Source organism: Pimephales promelas, chromosome 2 (genome assembly GCF_988280905.1).
Source record: "Pimephales promelas chromosome 2, fPimPro1.hap1.1, whole genome shotgun sequence".
Classification (NCBI taxonomy): Eukaryota; Metazoa; Chordata; class Actinopteri; order Cypriniformes; family Leuciscidae; genus Pimephales; species Pimephales promelas.
In genome coordinates, this window is record NC_142770.1 from 21,275,280 (window position 1) to 21,297,617 (window position 22,338).

Below are 22,338 nucleotides of genomic sequence, written 5' to 3' on the forward strand. Positions count from 1 at the left end.
CTTTGGGAAAACGAAGACTTCTCCGACTTGACTATCGGGTTACACTTTATTTGATGGCGATGCAGTTACATTGTACTTACTCAGTTAACTACATGTACTTACTATAGAGTTACGGTTAGGGTCAGTTACTTGTACATGTAGTAACGTATAATTGCATCAATTTCATGTTCATCTCTACCAGACTTTTTTCAAATCTACTTATAAGGTATTCAAGGGTTACACTTTATTTTAAAGTTATACTCCACTTAGGCTCATTTTACAACTCCCCCAGCCGATTTTCTGATATTTAGAAGAATGTCAGTAACCAGACAGTTTCTGGTCTCATTGACTTCCATAGTAGGAAAAAAATAAACTATAAAAAGTCAATGAGACCAGAAACTGTCTGGTTACTGATATTCTTCTAAATATCAAAAAAAAAAAAAAAATCGTCTGAATACATTTGAAAACGGTAAAACCCAACTGTTTAACTCTGGGAGAGTGGTAAAATGAGCCTATTTCCAAAAAAAGTGGAGTATAAATGTAACATATGTAACAAAGACACTAGCAAGTATACTGGCAAATAATTTAATATAAATGAAATATAAGGCCACAACACATTCTTAAAACGCTTAAGGACAGTTTTAAAAAGATATACTTTTAAGTAGATTTTAAATCATTGCTGTAATGGTATTGTGTCATGCTTTAAAGAAGTACACTTTTTGTTTTATTAAAAATTTACACTTTTTAATGAAACAAAAAAAATATTTTTTTAAATGTTTTAAACAATTTAAAAAAATAAATAAATTACAAATCACAAATTACAAACAAAAAAATTACACAAAAAATTTAAAACAAAAGTTACACTTTTTTATTAAAAAGTTACACTTTTTTTATTCATTTGATATTGAATTGCATAGGATTTTAAGTTTTTGTTATTCAATATTAAATTTAAGCTTAATATATTTTCAATGTACATTTAAATGTCATTAAAAATGTGTAATTACAAATACACTTACAAATTTTAATAGAAATGTCATTAAAGTACATTTTAGCTTTCAATAAATGCTTCTCAGTACATTCGGCAGTAACCACATTTCAAAGACAATAGAAGTGACTAGGAAATTATATATAAAGATGCACTTGCACTACTTAAGTACATCTTGCATTTCTCGACGCCGGTTATGATGACAGCAATTGACAGGAAGATGACAAAGAGCATAAGTCCGCCTGCTACATTTTTGTTTGTTGTGTTAATTAGTTCTTCAGCTGACGTTAGGATTGACGCAAAGTCTTAGGGGGTCTGATTTTGAGGCTGACATCTTCAGGGGAATGGGGTTGTAGAAAATGAGCCCTTTTGCTTTGATCAAACATGCCGCTCACACTCACAGACAGCGTGAAGACAAGCACGCGGGTTCATACGGCGAGCAAAAGATGAGCCACAACCCAGATTAATATTCAAGCCTTGTGTCAAAAATGGGAATGGGCATTGCACACCCCCTTACCCACACTGGTTCTCTTTTCTTCCTCTTTCCAAGGTCTTTAATTAAAGAGCAGAGTCAATCTGGCGAACAGGCAGACCCTGGAGCGACTGTCTGCTAACCAGGTGTGCTCACAACTATGTGTTCAGAGTGCCAGAATGTGCGTCCTTAGCTAGCAATCCATGCCACCGCCACATGTGCGAGAGCTCCTAAATGACTAGGGGGATCATGTCACCTGTATAACCCAGTGAGAGCTTTTGAATGTCTCCCTCTCTCAAGAGTTGAAGTACTGGTGGTATTTAACCGCTAAAAAGTGTATGTTCATACCTTAGAGTAGTAATATATACCCTTGAGGTACTATTTTGGACTTTTAGGCATAAATACAATACAAAGAAGCCCCTTTAAGCCTACTGGGACAAGGGGAAAGCTGCTTCACTCCTGAATTCCGAATGTATATATTGCAATGTTATAATAAAGGTGTTATTACATGGTTATGCGATACACTAAACATCTGGAAATTACATTTCTAGTGAAAACTCCTATATTCAAGCAATACAATACTAATACCATGATAATAAAATTCCTCAAGCCATTTCAACCATTGTAGACAATTGCCATGTCCCCTAAAGCACTTAGAGAAAGAGTTACGATACCGCACATCAGTTTCTCTGTTGTGGCTAGACAGGACACAAGATGCGTTGAGATGGAGATAAAGCACGATCAGCTATTAATGAGCACTTAAGCTAACACGCTGGCGTATTCTGATACCGAGCGTTGATCCGATTACAGATTTCACACTAAACGGGAGCCGTCTGTTAGACGTTGCTACAGGAGTACAATCAATTAATGCGTTCGTGTTTCTTCTTGTAGAAGCGAATTATTGTATAGCGCGTCTGTGTTCATAAGTTTAGTTTGGCCTGTTGGTTAGAAAAAAGCTCAAATGTGTTCTCCACTAATCAATATCTAAGGCTTCCATTCAGAATATGAGCACCTTGTGGTTTTTTCAACCTTTCCCTAAAAATGTAAAAGCATGACGTTTTCGCTAGCGCTGGCGCTTCAGGCATCATTACGCAACGTTAATGACAGTGTTTGATGATCAGAGAGAATGACAGCTGTACTTTTATGATGATACATGATGTGTTTTTTGTGGCTTCCTAGACATTAATTTATGCGTCAGAACATGTGATACTCATCAAAGACATGTTTCGGTACTGCTGTAGATGGTCATGACATTTAAGCAAGTGTTTCTGTTTGGGGTTTATACATAATCATAGAAGATGACTCTGGAACGCGTAAGAGATATGGTGATATAAACAAAAATGAGATTGAAGATTGAAAATTGAAAATGTTTACATTTCCCAGAGAGAACTTTTCGTCCATTTGCTAAAAACTTTGCGAGTACGCATAGTTTCTTGAGGGAACGCAACGCGAGGTAACGCAAAGATTTTGCAAGCGAACTCCAAATTTCTCAGGGGGGTGCAATACTTTTGCAACTACGTTAACAAATTTTCTCAGGGGAACACAAAGGTCCCTGAGGTTCTTGCGAAGGAACACAAAGATGTTGTGAACGAACGCAAAGATTTTGAGTTTCTACGATTTCCTGAGGGAAAGACAAAACTTTAGCGGGAACGCCAAACCATTGAAAGTTTTTCTTTCGACACAGCTAGGTACTCTTTTTTTTATATTAAAATGTTCTGCATTTTAGAATGGTGGCAAGAACATTAAAAACAAGTGGAATTATCAGAATTACATAGGAACCATAAAAATGTTAAACCGACCTAAAACGTTTTTTTTTTTTTTCAAAGAAGCCATCCTTTGCTTAAAGGAGTTGTTCACTTTAAAAAAAAAAATAATAATAATGATAATTTTCGATGAATAAGGGTCTTATCAAGCGAAACGATCACTCATTTAAAAAATAACAAAGTTTTAGCTTTATTAGCTCAAATTTTGTTCGTTGAATGAACCAAATGACTCGGAAAAAGATTTGTTCATTTTGACGAATGAGTTTGAACAGGAGAGTCACACAAAACAGAAGAAGGCGACCATTTGAGCTCATAAAACTTAAACTTTGTATTAAATGAGCGATATTTTCGCATGATAAGACCCTTATTCATCGTCTGGAATCGTTTAAAGCCTTTTGAACAGTTTGCACTGAAACTGTCATTTGGACCTTGAACCGTTTGGTTCCCATTGAAGTCCATTATATGGAGAAAATCCTTGAATGTTTTCATCAAAAACCTTCAATTCTTTTCGACTGAAGAATGAATGACATGGACATCTTGGATGACATGGGGGTGAGTAAATTATCAGCAAAAGTTTTTTTTTTTTTTAAAGTGAACTAAAGCTCTTTCTTTCTCTCTATTTAATGTTTCAATCACTCCTTTTCTATCTCGGCCTTCTTTTCCTCGGTGTCTGAGTGTGTATCAGTCTACAGGAAGTGTTTTGACAGGCCGGAGCTGATCACAGCCTTCCTTTCCATCCACTTCATTCTCTCTCATTCCCCTCATATCTCTGAAACCCCTTCTCTCGTTTTCTCCCCGTCTATCATGCTCCCCGACTCTCCATTACTCTCAGCAGGAGGCAGGGCCAGCTGGAATAAATACAGATGACTCAACTAGCCGGTTGAAAAATGCAAGTGAGAGTAAATCGGTTTACAGAATGTTTGGAGTCACAAAGAATGTCATAAAAGCCACTGAGAAAAGTCAAAAAGTGATGCGAACCAAGCAAAGGTTTAGTAGGAGCACCGATTTGCTTTATTGTGGTCCATACGGAAATACGTACTATTCAGTCAAAGGTGTCTGCTATTTTTAAAACTCTGATTCAGAGACTAACTTTTAGTTGGATATTTGCTTCGGTTACATCATTAAGACATTTGGTTAAATGTAAAATAAAGACGAAAACTGCAGTCCTGTGTTTGGCTGAGTCTAGCGTAACCAACAGTCAAACACCTCTCTCTCTCCTCGAGCCAAAAAATTAAAAGGACTATAATCACGATAACTATGTTTTGATTGATTTTCTCGTTCTGGTTGAAATTCAACTCTGGCTGTAATAAACTGCCAGGGACGCAAGGCTGCCAATACTGCTGAAGAAAAACAAATCTTTTTTGAAACTAAGATATTCCTCCACGCTCAATAGAGAGCTCAATGCATCATTACCCACAACTCATATTATCAGTCAAGCTATGTCCCAAAATCTGACAGAGATAGTATTTACATAAATCAAAAAGAACCTATAGCATTGGTATGTTTCACGCCACAGCACTAAAAGTGAAAAAGATAATGCCCAAACAGAAACTGGAAAACCCTAAAATCCCAAATGTGTTGTGTTTGGAAATATTTTGGTAGCCCTTTTTTATTTTACAGTCCTGTTCCCCATGTACGTATTATAGTAATTGTAACAACTAGGCACTAAATGGAAGCTTGTTTAAAGATAACTGTGACTTTTTATCTCACAATTCAATTGTGGGTTATATAGTTAGAATTGTGAGATATAAAGTCGCAATTGAGAGTTATAAAATCATAATTGCTTGAAATAAATGCAATTGTGTGTTATAAAGTCAGAATTGCGAGACATAAACTCACAATTCTGATTTTGGTTCTCAAAATTGCATGTTTATATCTTGCAGTATCTCTCACTGTGGCAAAAAAAAGCTAGTTCTAACCCTAAACCAAAGCTTAAAGGGATAGTTCACTTTGAAATTAATTTTTGGTATGTTTTATCTTACCTCAAGGGCATCCAAGATGTAGATGTCTTTGTTTTCACAGTATTTTCAATTTTGATATTTTTAGGTCAAACCGTTCTTGTCTGTCAGTCATATAATGGAGGAGCATGCACAAAGAAGTCAAAATTAAACATGATTTAATGACTCGTAAATGTAAGTACACATTGATGGCCTAAGACACGAAACGAGTGGTTTGTGTGAGAAAACGAACATTATTTATATCATTTTTACCTCTTGTAACCACAGCCACGTCCAAGTATTCTGAGGGCGAGGGCGAGGGCGATTCGGTCTGCGTAAGTGCCGGAAAGTCCCATTACACAGAGATTTCAGAAGTGTTACCCTTCACTGTGGAGATCTAAACATATTTAGATATACAGGAAATCGCAATGGAAGATGATTTCGATATATCAACAGACAACATTGATTTTTTTTTACGCAACAACGAAAGAGATCACTTCCTTCAGATCACTTGGACGTGGCTGTGGTTACGAGAGGTAAAAACGATATAAATACTGTTCGTTTTGTCACACAAACCGCTCGTTTCATGTCTTAGGCCATCAGTGTGTACTTACATTTGCGAGTCATTAAATCATGTTTAATTTTGACTTCTCTGTGCATGCTCTTTGAGGTGGTGACCATAGACCTCCATTATATGACTGACAGACAAGAACGGCTTGACCTAAAAATATCAAAATTGAAAATACTGTGGAAACAAAGACACCTACATCTTGGATGCCCTTGAGGTAAGATAAAACATATCAAAAATTAATTTCAAAGTGAACAATCCCTTTAACTCATGTAGTTGACTTTTATTCCCAAGTACTATTCTTAGGTAAGTGCAATGTACTGTAAAATAAATTGCAACCAATATTTTTGTATTCCCATCCGGTGTTTTGTAATCCAAGCCATAAAGAACGGGTCAGGAGGCACCGCTGACTTCCTCATGCCTCCATTCCAGGTTCATTATGGAGGTATTTTGGCACCGTGCTGCCCACTGGCCTTGCCTGTCAGCCTCGGAGAGGAGCTGTCGGCTGAAGCCGCTGTCCAGGGACTCATCTGCATTCTGCAACAGCCCGTTTGCCGTACTTGCTTCCCTTTGACACGTTCATTATGCCAGTGCAGAGGCAGCCAACAGACATCTAGGCTAAATATATGGTAATGGCACGATCCCTCAGGACCACTGGAAGGCATTTGCCATGCTATAACACTAAGGAGGTACTTCAGAGTGTGGCGGATGTTGAAATGCCCCCAAACTCTCATTTTCTCCAACCCCTTTAATCTTGAGATAAGATGTTTGTGAAAAGACGTCGGGAATGATGTCAACGCTAAAATTATGGTTTCTAGTCGATAACGGTGCACACACACACACACAATGAGGAACAGGGAAATGCACACATATATGGGTGTTTCTTCAATTATTAAAGATGTCATATTTCCATATTATTCAAATGAAAGTGTGGTCATTTTAAAACTATATTATATACAAATATAGCCCATGTAAAAGGCATTGAAACAATAGCCAAACTATGATATTTAAAAAGAAAAGTAGCAAAAATAATTGTTAATGTTGTTAACAAAAACAATTTCACTGTAAAAAAATAAATAAATACACTGTAAAAAATATTTTCAAGATTTGTTATCACAACATTTTTTCTTTAGTCAAATCAACTTAAATCATTTATTTAGTTCAGAAAACTTAGTATTTTGAGTTTCTGATGATTAAATCAATCTCCTTCACTGTATTAACTCACTTTTTCCAGTTCAATCAACTTAACATTTTAAGGCAACCAGGTTACTTATTTTTTTAAGTTAAACCAACATTTTTTTTTACAGTGTAATTAGATGCTACCTTAAATTTTTAAGTACAATCAACTTAGATGTTTAAGTAATTTCAACTGAAATTACATTAAACTGGCTTAAAACATAGTTTTAATGTTGAATAATGTACACTCTAAAAAAATGCTGGGTTGTTTTAACCCAATTTGGGGTAAAATATGGACAAACCAGCCATTGGGTTAAAAATGTAATTAAAAAATTTAACCCAATGGCTGGGTTTGTCCATTTTACCCAAAATTGGGTTAAATCAACCCAGTGTATAAAATTAAAAAAGAAAAAAAACTTAAAAAAATTGCTTAACTTATTTTGATGAGTTGAAGAAATGTAAAATATATATCGACAACTTATCATATTATTTTTTACAGTGTAATACAATATAATATGACGTAATATCATATAATGTTTTTCAAAATGATTCAAAAAGACAATTAATACAAATCAAACATCCCAGTATAATTAAATTGTGTATCCATCCTTGCATCACTCCGGACCTATAACACTAGCGTATATAAATGTATATGTTTTGGTTATAACTTTTTTTCTTTACAGTTCTGCTATGAATTAGGGATTGAGATGTATATGTCAGGATACAATTACTCCTGCTTTAGTCATCAGCCAAACATACAATATCGTCTTACAATGCAAACATACAAATAACCTCTAATGGCTGGTAAATTTGAGATTTCTGCTTTGTATCATGGGACAGCTGTTTGTTCGCAGCTACTGGACTGATGTGGTCCACATTTCCAGCGTTCCAGCGGCTTTCGATCGCTTTGTAATGTTTCAAATATACCGTCTGGGGCGGCTAGTGAGGTTTAGATTCCTTTTCATTTCTTGAAAAGAAAACCCCAAACTGTGAGGGCAAGAACCCTGCTGGCTTCCCAGTGCTGTCACATATTAGCATTGGCAGCTACTGCTGAAGACATGGGAACAAGCTCAGTTTTAGCTGTCATGCTGCCTGCTAATTATCAGGATATGTTGTGGTTTACCTGCTCGAACAAAGAAAACATCTCTAATGGCTCCAGCTACACCACAAGGTAATAGGAGTTATTATGTTTTTTTTTTTTTACATTTCTTGCTATATGTGACACATTAGCCTGAGGCAGCGCAGGTCTCTTTCGACTACCTCTTCTCACGTTAGCTCATTAATCCCAGAGACACTCGTTAATGTTTACCTGCCCACTCATTATCACAGTCAGGTCAGAGCCGCAGCAACAAAGAAAGGTTAGGCAGTTATAGCGACAAGAATGTGGCTGGGTAGGGCCTTTGTGACTGTTGAATACACACGCTAAAACAGTGACTAAAACATGGTTTGGAACTGAAAGGAAGTGAAAGGTTCACTATCATTCATTCTGTTTTTGAGAATACTCTTCCTGGAAATTTCTGCCCTATTCTGGCACTTTGGAAATATGTCAATAAAGTAAGTAGGACACGGAAATATACAAATGTGCATTCATATTAATGCACAAGATGAATTTACCCCATTAAGCATGTTCCTGGATCAATATTTTACAGCCCAAACCAGAGGGAACTGACCTGTTGATGGGAATGTTGTTCGGTAAAAATCATTTTAACCTAGAATGTGCCTATTACCTATAAACCTATTACCTAGAATGTGCCTCTGCTTACATTTTTTTTTTTTTTTGCTTGGCAAAACTACAAATATATCCCTATACACAATTCACTGCAGTTTCCAGCTGAAATTAAAGGAGTAGTTCACTTTTTTAAAAAAAATCGTTTGCTGATAATTAACTCACCCCCATGTCATCCAAGATGTCCATGTCAGTCTTTCTTCAGTCGAAAAGAAATTAAGGTTTTTGATGAAAACATTCCAGGATTTTTCTCCGTATAATGGATTTCAATGGGAACCAAACGGTTCAAGGTCCAAAAGACAGTTTCAGTGCAAACTGCGAACTGCAAAGGGCTTTAAACGATTCCAGACGATGAAAAAGGGTCTTATCAAGCGAAACGATCACTCATGTCAAAATGAACGAACATTTTCCCGAGTCAATTCGTTCATTTCGCTCGTTGAATGAACCGAATGACACAAAAAAGATTCGTTTTTGAGTCACGAAAGCGCATCACAGAACAGAGCAAGGTGAGCATTTGAGCTTATAAAACGTAAACTTTATTATTTCTTTTTTAAATGAGCGACCGTTTCGCTTGATAAGACCCTTATTCATCGTCTGGAATTGCTTAAAGCCCTTTGAACAGTTTGTAGTTTGCACTGAAACTGTCTTTTGGACCTTGAACCATTTGGTTCCCATTGACGTCCATTATACGGAGAAAAATCCTGGAATGTTTTCACCAAAAACCTTAATTTCTTTTCGACTGAAGAAAGAAAGACATGGACATCTTGGATGACATGGGGGTGAGTAAATTACCAGCAATTTTTTTTTTAAAGTGAACTACTCCTTTAACACTGGTGGCAGCCAACACCAATAAATTGGGTTTGTACCAATAAATTGTAATACTTTTCAAAAATGTCGCCACAGCCACGTTTTTTCAATGAGCCTGGATCGTAGTTGGAGGCTACAGTAGCTTGTTATTTATGTTTACTCCTTGTGTTTTTTACTCCTCCCAGTTGGCTAAAGCAAAAATATATATATATATATATGTTAGTTACTATTCGCCCCATGCTTATCTGTTAGATCTTTTCAGCCACGTTCTTAATTGCTGCTCAGTTAATTAATCTCACACTTGGCTGCAGTAATAACTTGACTCGTTAGACCTCTCTAAATGGTTTTCGGCTCTTTAACGCACTGGCGCAGACTGGCGGAGTGTATGGAAGATGGTCATCGGAGTAATTTAGTCATGGACTCCACCTCTGAGACTGTTGATTAAAACCAGAAGAAAAAAAAACGTGGCCGTCTAGGTCATTGGCGATCACACAATCATGCTCTTAAGTGTTTCACTTACAGCAAATTGACTCGCAGATTGTGACAGAAGGTATTAGCGATGGAAGTTCATTTCTGGGCAATTATGCTGGAGAAGGTTGATAGAACGGTTGACATCCAATTCTAGGGTGCCCCATATGGCCAGGGGTTTAGATGTCTCTGAACAATTAAATAAAAGCCTTGATACATTGGAAGGAGACTGTGAATGTTTCTGTAATTGTGCATGCCAGGAAGGGGGCAAGTGACTTGAAAATCTTCGGCTATAAATCAGTACACAGCGCAGCTGGACTGAGAAGGCTACAGTTCTGGGGCCATTTATGCCACAACAATCCATCTCCACAGTCCTTGCAGTCTGACCTGGGTCAGTTGCAATGCTTCCTGCCCGCTTAAAATTATTAACCTAGACTTTATGGGTGTCACTTGCAGCTCTTGACCCCTAAAAGAAAGGAATGGTGCAATTTCTTTGCATTACATACGAATCAGCTCACCTTATAAAACCCTAGTATGAAGAAACAAAAAGGCAAATGCATTATTTAATGCGTTGATTTCTCCTTTTTTACGTGATTGCTCAAGCTTATATTGTTCCAGATTTTCATTTTTGGGAGATCTACCCCTTTTACCCACAGGTCAGGCGTTTAAATATCATCATGTTAGCATAGAGAGTAAGTAAATCAGGTGGAAGAGAGGAAGGCCAAAGCTAAGGTATGTCTCCAGAGGCTGATTATGGCACAGATGCGCTGATGAAGGGCCAGGGGAGGCTCTGTCTGCCTGCCCGCATATAACTGTACTGTCAGGGGCTGACTAATGTATTATTCACCCTTCATTGATGTGTAACTAAAACCAACGGCGGGGGAGCCTGGGCCACCAATACCCCCCACAGACGGTAAACCCCCGACAGGCTACTGAGCTCCATTGATTTATGGGTCTCAGTAGAGGGCCTGGTGAGAAGGGGGATGGAGTTCGACATGAGATGGGTTTCGTTTTTTAAATATGCTTTCACTACGTGGTTATGCAATATCTGAAAGAAAAATTAGGTCGAATTGCCTGCTTAAAATAACATTATTTTATCCATACTTCCCACTCGTATTGCAAATAAAATAAAACTTTTAAGGCCAGAATGTGGGTATACTATCATGTGACAACATGACATCATGACTTTTGCGTAAACATACACGCCACTTTCGAGTCAAGTGGCGTGTTATCTCTACGCATTTTGAGCCGTGTGTATCCGCGCGTATGCGTACGAGTGATTCCGCGTGTCCGTACACGCCGTCAAATGTCTGCGCGAAACGAAGCAAAATGTACATCTACATCTGGGGAGCGATCATTTTTTTTCCTAGGATGGCAAGGGAACACTCATTAATGCCATTAACCCCAGTGACGGTTAGGTTTAGGGACGGGGTTGAGGTAAGTCATATATTTATATATACAGTAATAACGTTAAGTCAACAGCGTTCATAAACACGCTGAAAAGCGATTATGCGTCTTGATAGCGCGCCAAAAATGGAAACACGAATTGGCGTGTCATACACACGCTACTTCATGAGATCAGTCTGCATGTGAAGACAGTGGCGCTGATTGAAGAACTAAGGGAAATGACCACATGAGATAACATAGTTGAATCAACAAGAACTGTGTACGTGTGATGGGAAATGCAGGGCTGGTACTGGGCATCTGTTTGAAGTGCAGGTGACATGGAAGGTTATAGCAATCTAGAGTCAATCATTGACTGATAAATCAACCACAGCGTCTACACTGAACCAATAGAGTCCTTCAATAAGATTGTGTCTTGTATAAACACTGCTTTGTTTCTGGGAAACCAACGGCCCAGATAGAAAATGTGGCATGAAGACAACTACAGAGAAAATAATTTTATATGGAAACACCCTTCAATTTAGGAAGTACTGTACAGGTGCTAAGCAATGCAATTGTCAGGTATAGAGATAATAAGAAGTCTGGGAACTGTCTGCTGTTGCTCTCTTTCACACACTTGGAACACACACACATAGATCCTCTAAATCCAACACACACAGACATGCCGTCACAAAGACTTGGTGGCCTCAACACTAATTACAGACCTGCTAACCACACCTTGATTGCTTGGAACCTGCATGTGAACTTTTGTGCTTCAGGTACGTTACATCTCTTGGTGGTCTCCAAGCGGGATAAGTTCAACTTGGGAGCGCTCATCAAAAGAACCACAGGGTGTGTACTGAACCTCAGCATAGATTACTCATAGGAACAAGTCAGCTGTACAGGAGTTCCATCACTGGAGGACTGACCATTTGAACTGGTTTCAACCCTGTATTTACATCTTCCTCAGAAGAGGGATGCATGAATGGACATGTTTCCCTGAGTCTAAACTTCATAACCTGAGGGTAGGCGAGTACGGATGCGAAACAATGGCATGACAGATTGTTCATTCTTTATTTATAGACTAACACAGTCTCATCCCAAGATGTCATATAACTGACGTCTTGGGATGTCTTTTGACCATACGTCAATATAGGCCCCCTTAAACGTCGGTAGATGACGATCCTGGGCCATCATACAACTGACGCTTTACCTTTAACGTCAGTTAGGTGACGGGGTAGGTTTAGGTCTGGGGTAGAGTTAGGATCCGATAACGTCATCTACCGACGTTTAAGGGGGCCCTAAAAAGGCGGATATTGACGTATGGTCAAAAGATATCATATAACTGACGTCTTGGGATGAGACATGTAGAGAGTGTCCTAATGGCTAAAGATCTGCTAGCATTGGGATTTAGTTTTCAGATATCCAGTGTGGTATGAAGTTGCTAGCTCTGTGACTTTTGCCATCTGTGCATGGTGGTGCCCTGCCTTTGGGGTGTTGGGAAAAGCACCCGTATCGCTGTGACCCTACAAATTTCCAATCGGTTTGAAGAATAGATTAATGTATGGAAGTTTTTAGCTGCTGCGTTGACAGTTAGAAAACATGCTACAACACATTAATTCATGGCTCATTTCCTGTCCTATCTGTTTTGTATCAATAAAAGTGCCAACAGATGCATCAGCTAAAATAAGACTATCTAGATATTACCCTCTTGTTACGCTTTAGTCACACAAGTGCCTTTGTGTTAATGACACCACGCAGTGTCTTGATTAATTAACCAGGCACAAAGCTGCGTCCAATGTTGAACTCTATAGATTACCCTTAAGTGCTTGGCTACTTAGCTGGCTTCTTCAGACCAAGCTGTCTTAAAATGAAAGGAAGATTTATGAATAAGTAAGTACAGTGACAAAGTGCCTGCTTAATTAACCAATAAAAAGAAATCTAGTCCCCAGACATTTCGATCGCCACACATTTCGATGGCAAGGCAGCATCAACAACCATCTCCTCTTGGCCTGCCATATTGACCGACGGCTGGCTAAATTGAATTGCTAATCATCGCCATCCTTTTAGGTCATTTCCCAGAGGACACGGCAGGGCAAAAGTGGCAATGAAGCTGTTTCACTGTGGTGCATCTCACACCCATGATACAAATATGGCCCCTCAGTTCACCATCCCCATCTGGCCATGGGATATTTTAATTTGTTTCTAGTTCCAGCTCCATTTCACGTCAATATGCTTGCTTTCACACCCCATGAGGGTCTGTGTCACATCAGCATGCCGACTTTGCGCGTGTTCTTAGTTAGAGACCTCTTTTTGACTCTCCTCCGTGCAGAGTATGGAATTAGACCGGTTTGGGGCTGCTCTTGCATCTTCACATATTATTTCACATGTCAAAAGTGAGAACCTACTCTCAGATTTTCTTAAAAGCCATGGGCGATGAAGTATCAAGAGACTGAACATGCCGAATATATACGGCAAGAGTTTGACTTACATTGCTTTTAGACATACCACTTAGCTCCCACAGGATTACATGACAGAATAGAGTTGTAGGAACACACACACACAGTCACAAATCTTATCAATGACTGGATACAACAATGGTTTTGTGGGTAAATAGGCTTCTGGTCCTGTTCTGGGATTCTGATATCACTGAAGGGGTGAGATAACAGATAGGGAAAATAATGCCACAATTAGAATTATCTCCCTGATAAGAAACGGCCGCACAAGGTATCCAGGGAGAACAGGGAAGGGGGCTGTAAAAAGATGGTGGGAAAGTGTAGCAAAGAAGTGACAGGGAAGTGGGGAAAGGGATGGTAAACAGAGTAGAGAAAGAGGTGCATTGTCTTAACCCTCTCTGTCGGGATAAAGCCCACCTGTTGGGGGAGAGGCCTCTGAACTTCCCACACTTGTTCTCTGAGTTTTCAACAGGTTGTCATCCCATTTATGGTTGACGTATAGCCCTGTAAATGAGTACCAATAGTGACAGTTTCAAGCCACCAAATGTTGCGACATAAGAGATAACATCTGTCTGTTACACTGGAAAGCAATTTTTTCCTTTAATCTGTATGCAGGCTTTAACCTCCCTTTCTACTTTCCCACTGTCATTTCATGTGCAGACTCAAGGCCGTCATTGATTGATGCTCGCAGGCTTTTCAGATTCATTAAAAACCCTTGCATATCCCTTGCCCATCAAGAGTTTCTTAGACTAGCTCTGGAAAAAAAAGAGTGATAGGTAGAAAGATGGACAGAGAGACCGAGAATGAAAAGGCAGAAACAATGATCTCCTCTCAGGCATAGCTAGGCAGAGCAAGTCAATTTTAAGATGCAGAGATAGATCCATGGCAGCTGTCCAAGACAGAAGATGAAAACTCTCTGCTCTCGCTGTACTGAGCTTTGCCTCAATTCCCACTGCATTCATAACCCCATCTGACCAGATCCAGTGTATTTCCATTGTCTCTCCTCTCAGCACCTTTTCAGATGAACTGCTCAACCAATACTGTACCAAGTGCCTTTTGGAGACCGGACAATTCTCTCAGTCTTTCTCTGTCCCTTTGTTCGCCTATGTCCTCATCTCTCCCGTTCAGGTTGAGGGCACTTTAATAACAGATAAGCCACTCATCGCAGATCGCAAGTGACTTGGGGGTGCAAGGTATGCCTTATATTAAGGGGTGTTCAGTCCTGCTCCTGGAGATCTATCTTTCTGTCGAGTTTAGAGCTGTAACATACCTCTCTATGTTTTTTAATCAACCCCAAAACCTTGATTATCTAGTTCAGGAGCTGGGCCTATGGTTAAGGGTTTAATCCAAGGTCTGCAGAAAGATCTCCAGGAGCACGATTGTCTTTCTTATATCTAATCTTCTCTAGACTTGAAACAAGGCTGGAAAAGGGCAGTTCTGAAGTTGATGAAGAAACATGTCACTTCATCTACAGGGTTGCTCTTGAGACCCGACTAGCGCCCTTTCTCCAAGGCAGTTCTGGCCTATGTCAGCTACACAGGGAGTTGATGGGAAGATGACTGGACAGATACTGCTGTATCTTCAAACTCATCAGTTCCTCTACCCTGCCATTCATCTATAAGTCCAAAAAAGCTGGTAATGAGAGGCTCTAGGAGTCTTGGCACATTTCGAAAGGGCAGTTACCGGAAAGGCTAAGTGAGAAGGAAGTGTGATCGATCAAGCCTGACAACGAGTCACAGGGATTCATTGAGAATCCCTGATTGGATGAGGATGGTGACCCTGTTGAAACTAGATCTGGTGTTGGAGAGGGTATGAGAAGGGACGTTGAGGGAAGCAATTATCTAACGGATTACATGCAACACTGTTTATTCTCAAACATGCATGGCAATCAAACAAGAATTGACCAAAGAAAAGTGTGGTAGATTCAGAATCTTGGATTTACTTAAAGGATGATTTCCCGCAGTACAGCTACAACTGACAGACGTGCAATGCCTTCAGGGACTTTTACGACACGTAACCAACTGTTTTTCACAAGTACCTGCATTTGCACCTTGCCAAAGGAACACCAAATGGAGAGGTGACAGATCGCGTAAGCAGTAAAATAGTTCCTGCCTAACACCAGTGCATTTTGTGTTGTCGGCTAAAACAAATTACCCTTACACAAGCATACCATGGTAAAAATAGTTTGCACTAAAATAGTTGCTGCACTTATTGTTGCCACAATAAAACTCTGATGACTTGATATATTATAATACCTTTTTGCAATATCCGATTGATTTCCTGAATCCATTTACAAAGATTTTAGGGTAAGTTTTTAGGGTAAATTGTTTTATTAGCTAGCTAAATAGTTTTGAACAAAATATATACAAATATACAAACCTAATGAAAATGTGATCAAATAGTTTTCACTTACATTACACAAAATCTATAAATAACAAACTTAAGACTCTTCGGCTTTTCCTCAAAAATCCCCAAATGCCAAAATCAAACCAGTCAGAACTCATTTTTGTACACATACGCATCAACAAAATGAATGGCTAAGAAAGTCTACAGATGTGTAATTGAACAGTATGGCTCAAAAGTGCAAATTCGAGTCTAGATTTAACAGAAAGGGCAAAGGGCCAGTGTGCTTTTGGGGCCTTGCCTGGGGCTCCCGATGTTTGATGTGGAGATTAAGAGCATGTTTCAACCATCTAGAGGCCTGGTTTGATTGCTAGCGTGGAGTTTAGAAGCTGTCGTTAGACTTGCATCCCCCCATCCTGTCCGCACATGCCCATGTTGCTAATCAAAGCAGACATTTGCACCTAGCGTTAGCATTAGCCATTTCCTGCAGGGCTTCTAACATCACACATTCCCTCCAATTGAACTGCGGTTGAAAACTAGCACTGACAGTTACAGTTGTTTTCGCTGTTTTGCACATTGACAGTTTAATATAAATCAATCAGTATCTTAAAATACAATTTCGGGGTTTAAAAGCTAATATTAGGTTCTGGATTGTGTTTTCTCTCCTTGTTGTTCTCTAATTATAATGAATTCATATCAAAGAATCCTGCTTTATCAGCAGAACAAGCCAGACTGGTTTAATGCTCATAAACATTGTCCATCAAAGGATCAAGAGTCTGAAAACTTTTCCTAACTCCTTCTAGCCCAACGGCTTCGCTATAAAGTAATGTCTATGGTATTCTTGTAAAAATGTGTTAGTCATTTCTCAGGAGCATAGCGGGACTCCATGTGTGTGTCAGATCGCATGTCATCTCCCTTCCATAGTCTGAGCTCATGTAGCCTGTTTCTGCGTGCTACTTCTATTTGCATTTTGACACACCACATGCATATTGAAGACGGAGTTGCCGCTTGAAATTGAAGCAAATGATTATTTCGCTAACTTATGCAGAGAACAGGTCACAGTGCTGTTAGTCTTAGATCTTGTAGAGGTAAAAACACATCTGAGACGTTTCTGAGCAGGGAAACTATCTATCCGATCAAATTGGCTCTGACTGCAAATTCACTGAACCAATGAAGGCGTGCAGTCCGAGTCTCAAAAGTAAAAATCCCTGTGGACAGGGAAAACCTTTCAGATGGGAAGAAAAAATGTATTGCGCTTGTCATCATGTGACTTTGTTTGGGTACTCTGGGCTGCCGTCCCCCTTTTCAAAGGGCGTTTTGGTTGCCGATATATTCCCTGCCAGCGCCACCCATCTTGCTCCTGACCAACCGAAGACAGAAACCAAGCTCCGATGTCTCTCTTTCTCTCAATCCCTCTTTCATTCTGCTCTCGATTCCTCTCTCTCATTCCGCTTCAGTAGCTGCAGACAGCACCGGGGGGATTTTGGCAGTGTTCAGGCCCAGACACATTCTCTCCTCACACTGTCGTGAGTGTCAAAGACCTATTTTTCTGTAAAGGCCTTTGCGTCAGCTGCCAGGATTGCCCTTTTGAGTGGACACTCCAAAAAAAAGAGCGAATTCTACATTCCAGTCAGCGTCCAGTCCACTTCTTCATCAATACTCGGTTAAACATTGGCCTTCAGCGCAAGTTATTGCTCCACGCTGCATGGGCTTTCAGAACGCTGGCGAATTTTACAGCCGGAGCATTCCTGAACCCAAAAGGTTATCGGTGCTAATGTTTATGGGTTAGTTACAGTATGTGAGCTTTCGCGGACCACCAGAGTATGTGCGCTTAGGAAAACCCTGCCTGGTTTTCATAGCATCTTTAAGCCTGAGTCTGAGACCCCTTTGAGCTCCTTACGGGAGTCTGAAACAAAGCCAACAGACATCTGTTCACCCTATAGCCTACTCTGTTTAACATATGACCTTTCAATGGCTCACACACAGGACTTGGATATTAATAAATTGCACTGTTTTAGATATAATTGAAAAGATATAATTATAAGCCAAAGCTGTGGCACCAGTGAGGGGAACACCATTTTAATCATATATGAAAAATTATTATTAATAAATAACTTTATCTTTACACATAGCAGCAAATGCATGTTCTTCCGCTTGAATGAACCTTCATTGCTTTTTTATTTCATTTACTTTTCTTTTTTTAATCATTTTGATTCTTATCTTAAATAAATTGCTGTCCTTATGGCCAATTAAAACGCAATAAATAGGCTCATAAATAGGCCTATTACTTGTTTTATTGTATAGTCCTTATATTTGGTTTCTCTAATTCAGTGAGTTGTTGACTCATGCGTACAGGTGTGAAGAACAAATCAATGCTTTGACCTCGTTTTAAACCTTTTGACCGTAGATTTTAGAGATCGATGAAATCGCATCGATGGCAGAGGTCGGGTTTCGCTCAACAGCTGTCATAATAACTATTATCATCATAATTAATAATTAGGCTAGTATTATTGATTTATGTTTTTAATATTTACGAGGAATTAAAATATCAACTCTATTTTAAAAAAATAGTGATGTAGCCTAAATTTCGTATAGGCCGCCTAATCTTTAAAAAAAAAAAAAAAAACATTACGAATTTTAGGCAAAAATGTATGATTTAATGAAAATCAGTCTATAATTCATGAGATGTGACATCGCTATTTCATTTTTTTTTTTCATTATTGATTGTTTGCATTCGCAGTTCCGTTTTATCCGGACTTAAGACTGTGTGGGAAAAAAACTATTTTTAAAAGTGCAAACAAACGTTTCATATAGCCAATCAGATCATGCAAAACAGTTTAAATAAAATATATCCTGGCCTCTACATAATAGCTCACATGAATGAATACATTTTTAAATAGCCTATAAATAAATGTTTGCTCAGGCCTTTCCTAAAACTCCCATTACGGCTCTTCTGCAGTGAATGGCCCTGTAATTATTCTCTTGTTTCTCATGCTAATGCTGTTTACCCTCAAAATGAGTCTGTTATTTTGTCAACAGGGGCTACATTTGCTTTAGCTGCATTTATGAATCAGCCTACCACTTCTACGGGACGAATAAACATGGATCATGTCAGTATTTTGGTACGTTGATATATGGGGTCAAATAGTCTTACTTTACTCGCGCTGTCCTGCGAAGGTCTGTTTTACCACATTGCAATGAGATATGTAATATGTCATTTAAAATGACTGTAGTTACCTCAGAGTAATTATATAGGACAAAATGTGTTTATCACGTGTATGTGCTAAATAATAAGTGCAGTGGGGTAGTGGGAATTAAAACCAGGCCTTAGACTAATTGGAGTAGAAGCGAGAGAGAGAGAAAGAAAGAGGGGAAATGTCCTACTGACGCGTGTGATTTCACATTCAAACAGAGATAGGAGCGTAACTAATGTTTTATTTAGGCAACATCAGAGAAGAAATTAGAAATGCATTTTAAAAATCATTTGAATGCATGTTGGACAGTTTTGATCCTGTTTTAGGTTCAACGGACTCTCTTAAATCTCCAGAGACCAAATATGATTGCTTTCAGCGAGAACACTGCAGTGTTTAATTCAAATTCACTTCAGAAAATTATTCAGTATGAACGGACACATAAGACAGATCGTGTTTACAACCCTAAACAATATAACTGTATAACTTTTAATTAGGTTATTCGTAAAACTCGTTCATTAGCCTATATTATTATTTCATTAAACATTGAGATACTTGCGTAACTTACAATTAGGCCTCTTGGTTGTTTTTAAGCAAAACAAGGAGACAAACTGTCCGAAAATTTAGTAACCGAGGCCCGTTTGTGCCTTTCATATTTAACATGCAGCCTATTCATTTTTTTCTGATAGCCTACATTCTTAAAATAAAGCTTCATTATTGACATCGATGTATTAAGAACGTTAATGAAACCTTGTTGTTGCACAAAAAGTTATTTATAGTGGAAAAATAGTCTTTACATTATTCAAATGTTCTTCAAACCAAGAGAAAAAAAAGGTTATTTTCATAAATTTTCACTGAAATGTTTTAGGGGAACAAAATTGATTCTTCTACCGTTTAGAACCTTTAACCTTTAAGACTGCGGGTTATCGGACAAGGACATAAATAAATTAGCGAAGTTTATTTGTTTTAAACTTTTACAAGGTTAGCATAGACAAAAAAGATAAGACAAATAAATTTAGCTAACCATCTCGCACCCGACATCCACTTCACTCATTAAAACATTCAAATAAAATAAACAAGAAAAGTAGGCAATATAACCTCTCATTTAGTGAATAATAGCATTGATACTGTGAAGAAAGTAATAATCCAACATTCAGCGGTAATTTGAAAGGCAAGCTTTTTCATCTTAAAAATACGGGGCTTTTCGTAAGGCAACTGCATATAAAATAAATCGCCCGTTAAAAGCAGGCCTATAATATGACTTTTATTGCATTATAAGTGCTGTTTTAAAGAATATCACTGGGCAGATTCACAAATACAAGTCAAGGTACAATAAGTAAGTGTTCGCAATGTCACGCTTGTCGCCGATTATGGTTAAAATAACACTGAATGCATAAATAAATAAAATGACATTGTTGTTCTCCATGAAAATCTATTAACGCGCACGCGCTCATTTTAATCTTTATTGGTGTCAAAATGTCCCCTGGTCCATAATGAGGGTCCAGACATTGAAGAATTAATTGAATCAAAGCCAACTAAACCACCGATCTGAGTCATTATAAAATAAATGAATCAAATATTGATTATAAATAACACACACACAGACACACACACACACGCATACACACACATACACACACACACAAAAGGCCAACTGATTCACAATATGTCTGACTTGTGCAACCTAGCCTATATACAAATAGTAGCAAATCAAATATTAATCGTGGTCAATATAGGTTCAATAAATCGCCCACACTTCCTTAAATTTATTCATGAATAAACAGCTCAAGATTCCTCATGAGTCTTTTGAGGGAACCTGTGTTTGTGTCCGACTGACAGAGAGACTGTTGAAGTGGGACTCCCTGTAGAGACATTTCCTTTACGAAATACACAAACTATTGTGTTGGTGAAAGAAAATAGACATCAATTAGGAGGGAGAAGTTGTGCATTGTAATTGCATGTGTATTGGTGTCATTTAATGTCCAGATCGATTCCCCGGTGCTTTTTAAAGAAATATCGGGACCAGACGCGTGTTTCTGCATTACTATATGCTATAAATAATAAAACGCAAAAAATAAAACCTTAAAACACCTATAGTGTTGTTGTTATTATTGTTATTACAAGCGCAACTTCTATAGACGCACATCGATCGGTGACGCGCGTCCATTGATAAGCATTGCGAATTTGCGACTTGCGAGTACATTTTATTTAATAGGCTATCTTACCTTCAACAGCCGAGGACAGAGGCAGCAAGAAGCCGCATAAAAACAGCAAATAATCCATTGTCATAAACCAGAGACTTCGCACATGAAAGTGGAGGAGATTGTAAAATCCTTCAGACCCTCAGTCCAGCTTCAGAGACCCTCTTCTCCAACTTCAGCTCTCTTCTTCTCAGCTCTGTTTCCATAAACCGCAATAATTTCAGCAGTGTTTATGTAATCCAATGTGCGAACTATCTAAAGCAGCGCAGAAAGAGCTTTAAAACTCATCCACCGGGTGCATTTCATCAGTGGAGAACATTTGTGTCCGTTTATAGATGTTGCACAGTGAAATCCCTACACGTAGAGCAGTTGTTTAAATGTCCATTCGTCCTCCAATAACATTCTGCTGTAGTCCGAGAATAAAGCGCGTCCCGTAGAATCACCTTATAGCGGCTTCACGCGTAAAATCCCTGAGCGCGTTACCTCTTGTGAGCGCGGACCGTTGCTGCTCCTCTGCCTTTCCATGTGCACTGGAATGAAGGCTTCTCTGAAATCAGCGAAAGAGTGAAAGAGAGAGAGAAAGGCGGTGGAGGGAGGAGTTACGCTCAGATCAGCTGTCAGTCATTCCTGTGGCCCCGCCCCCTCGAGGACCCGGCGCAGTTGGCAGGGTGAGAGCGCCGCTTTGCGGGTCCGAAAGCTTGCATGCCTTCAGAAGCTCTCGTGGAAACGAATAAACGTTTCTAATAGCTACTCTTCTTTTTGGTAACATTTATTGTTACAATGTGTGTAACATAGGCTACACATGCCTATTATTTTAACACTTATTCATTATCAGAATTGTAAAAATATAAGTGCGCGATTTATTTCAACAAAACGCTGTAAG

The 22,338-nt window shown here is 38.8% G+C and overlaps 1 protein-coding gene across 6 annotated transcripts in view; it reads right to left on the reverse strand.

The window, feature by feature from the left end:
* ephb3b (eph receptor B3b) overlaps nucleotides 1–21,996 on the reverse strand; it is a 53,598-nt gene extending 31,602 nt beyond the window's left edge. For all 6 annotated transcript variants that reach the window (XM_039668635.2, XM_039668633.2, XM_039668631.2 and 3 more), the window contains exon 1: nucleotides 21,480–21,996. In XM_039668635.2, coding sequence (XP_039524569.2) covers nucleotides 21,480–21,543 — 64 coding nt within the window. In that variant the 5' untranslated portion in view covers nucleotides 21,544–21,996. The remainder of the gene's footprint in view (nucleotides 1–21,479) is intronic.
* Between the last annotated feature and the right edge of the window lie 342 nt (nucleotides 21,997–22,338).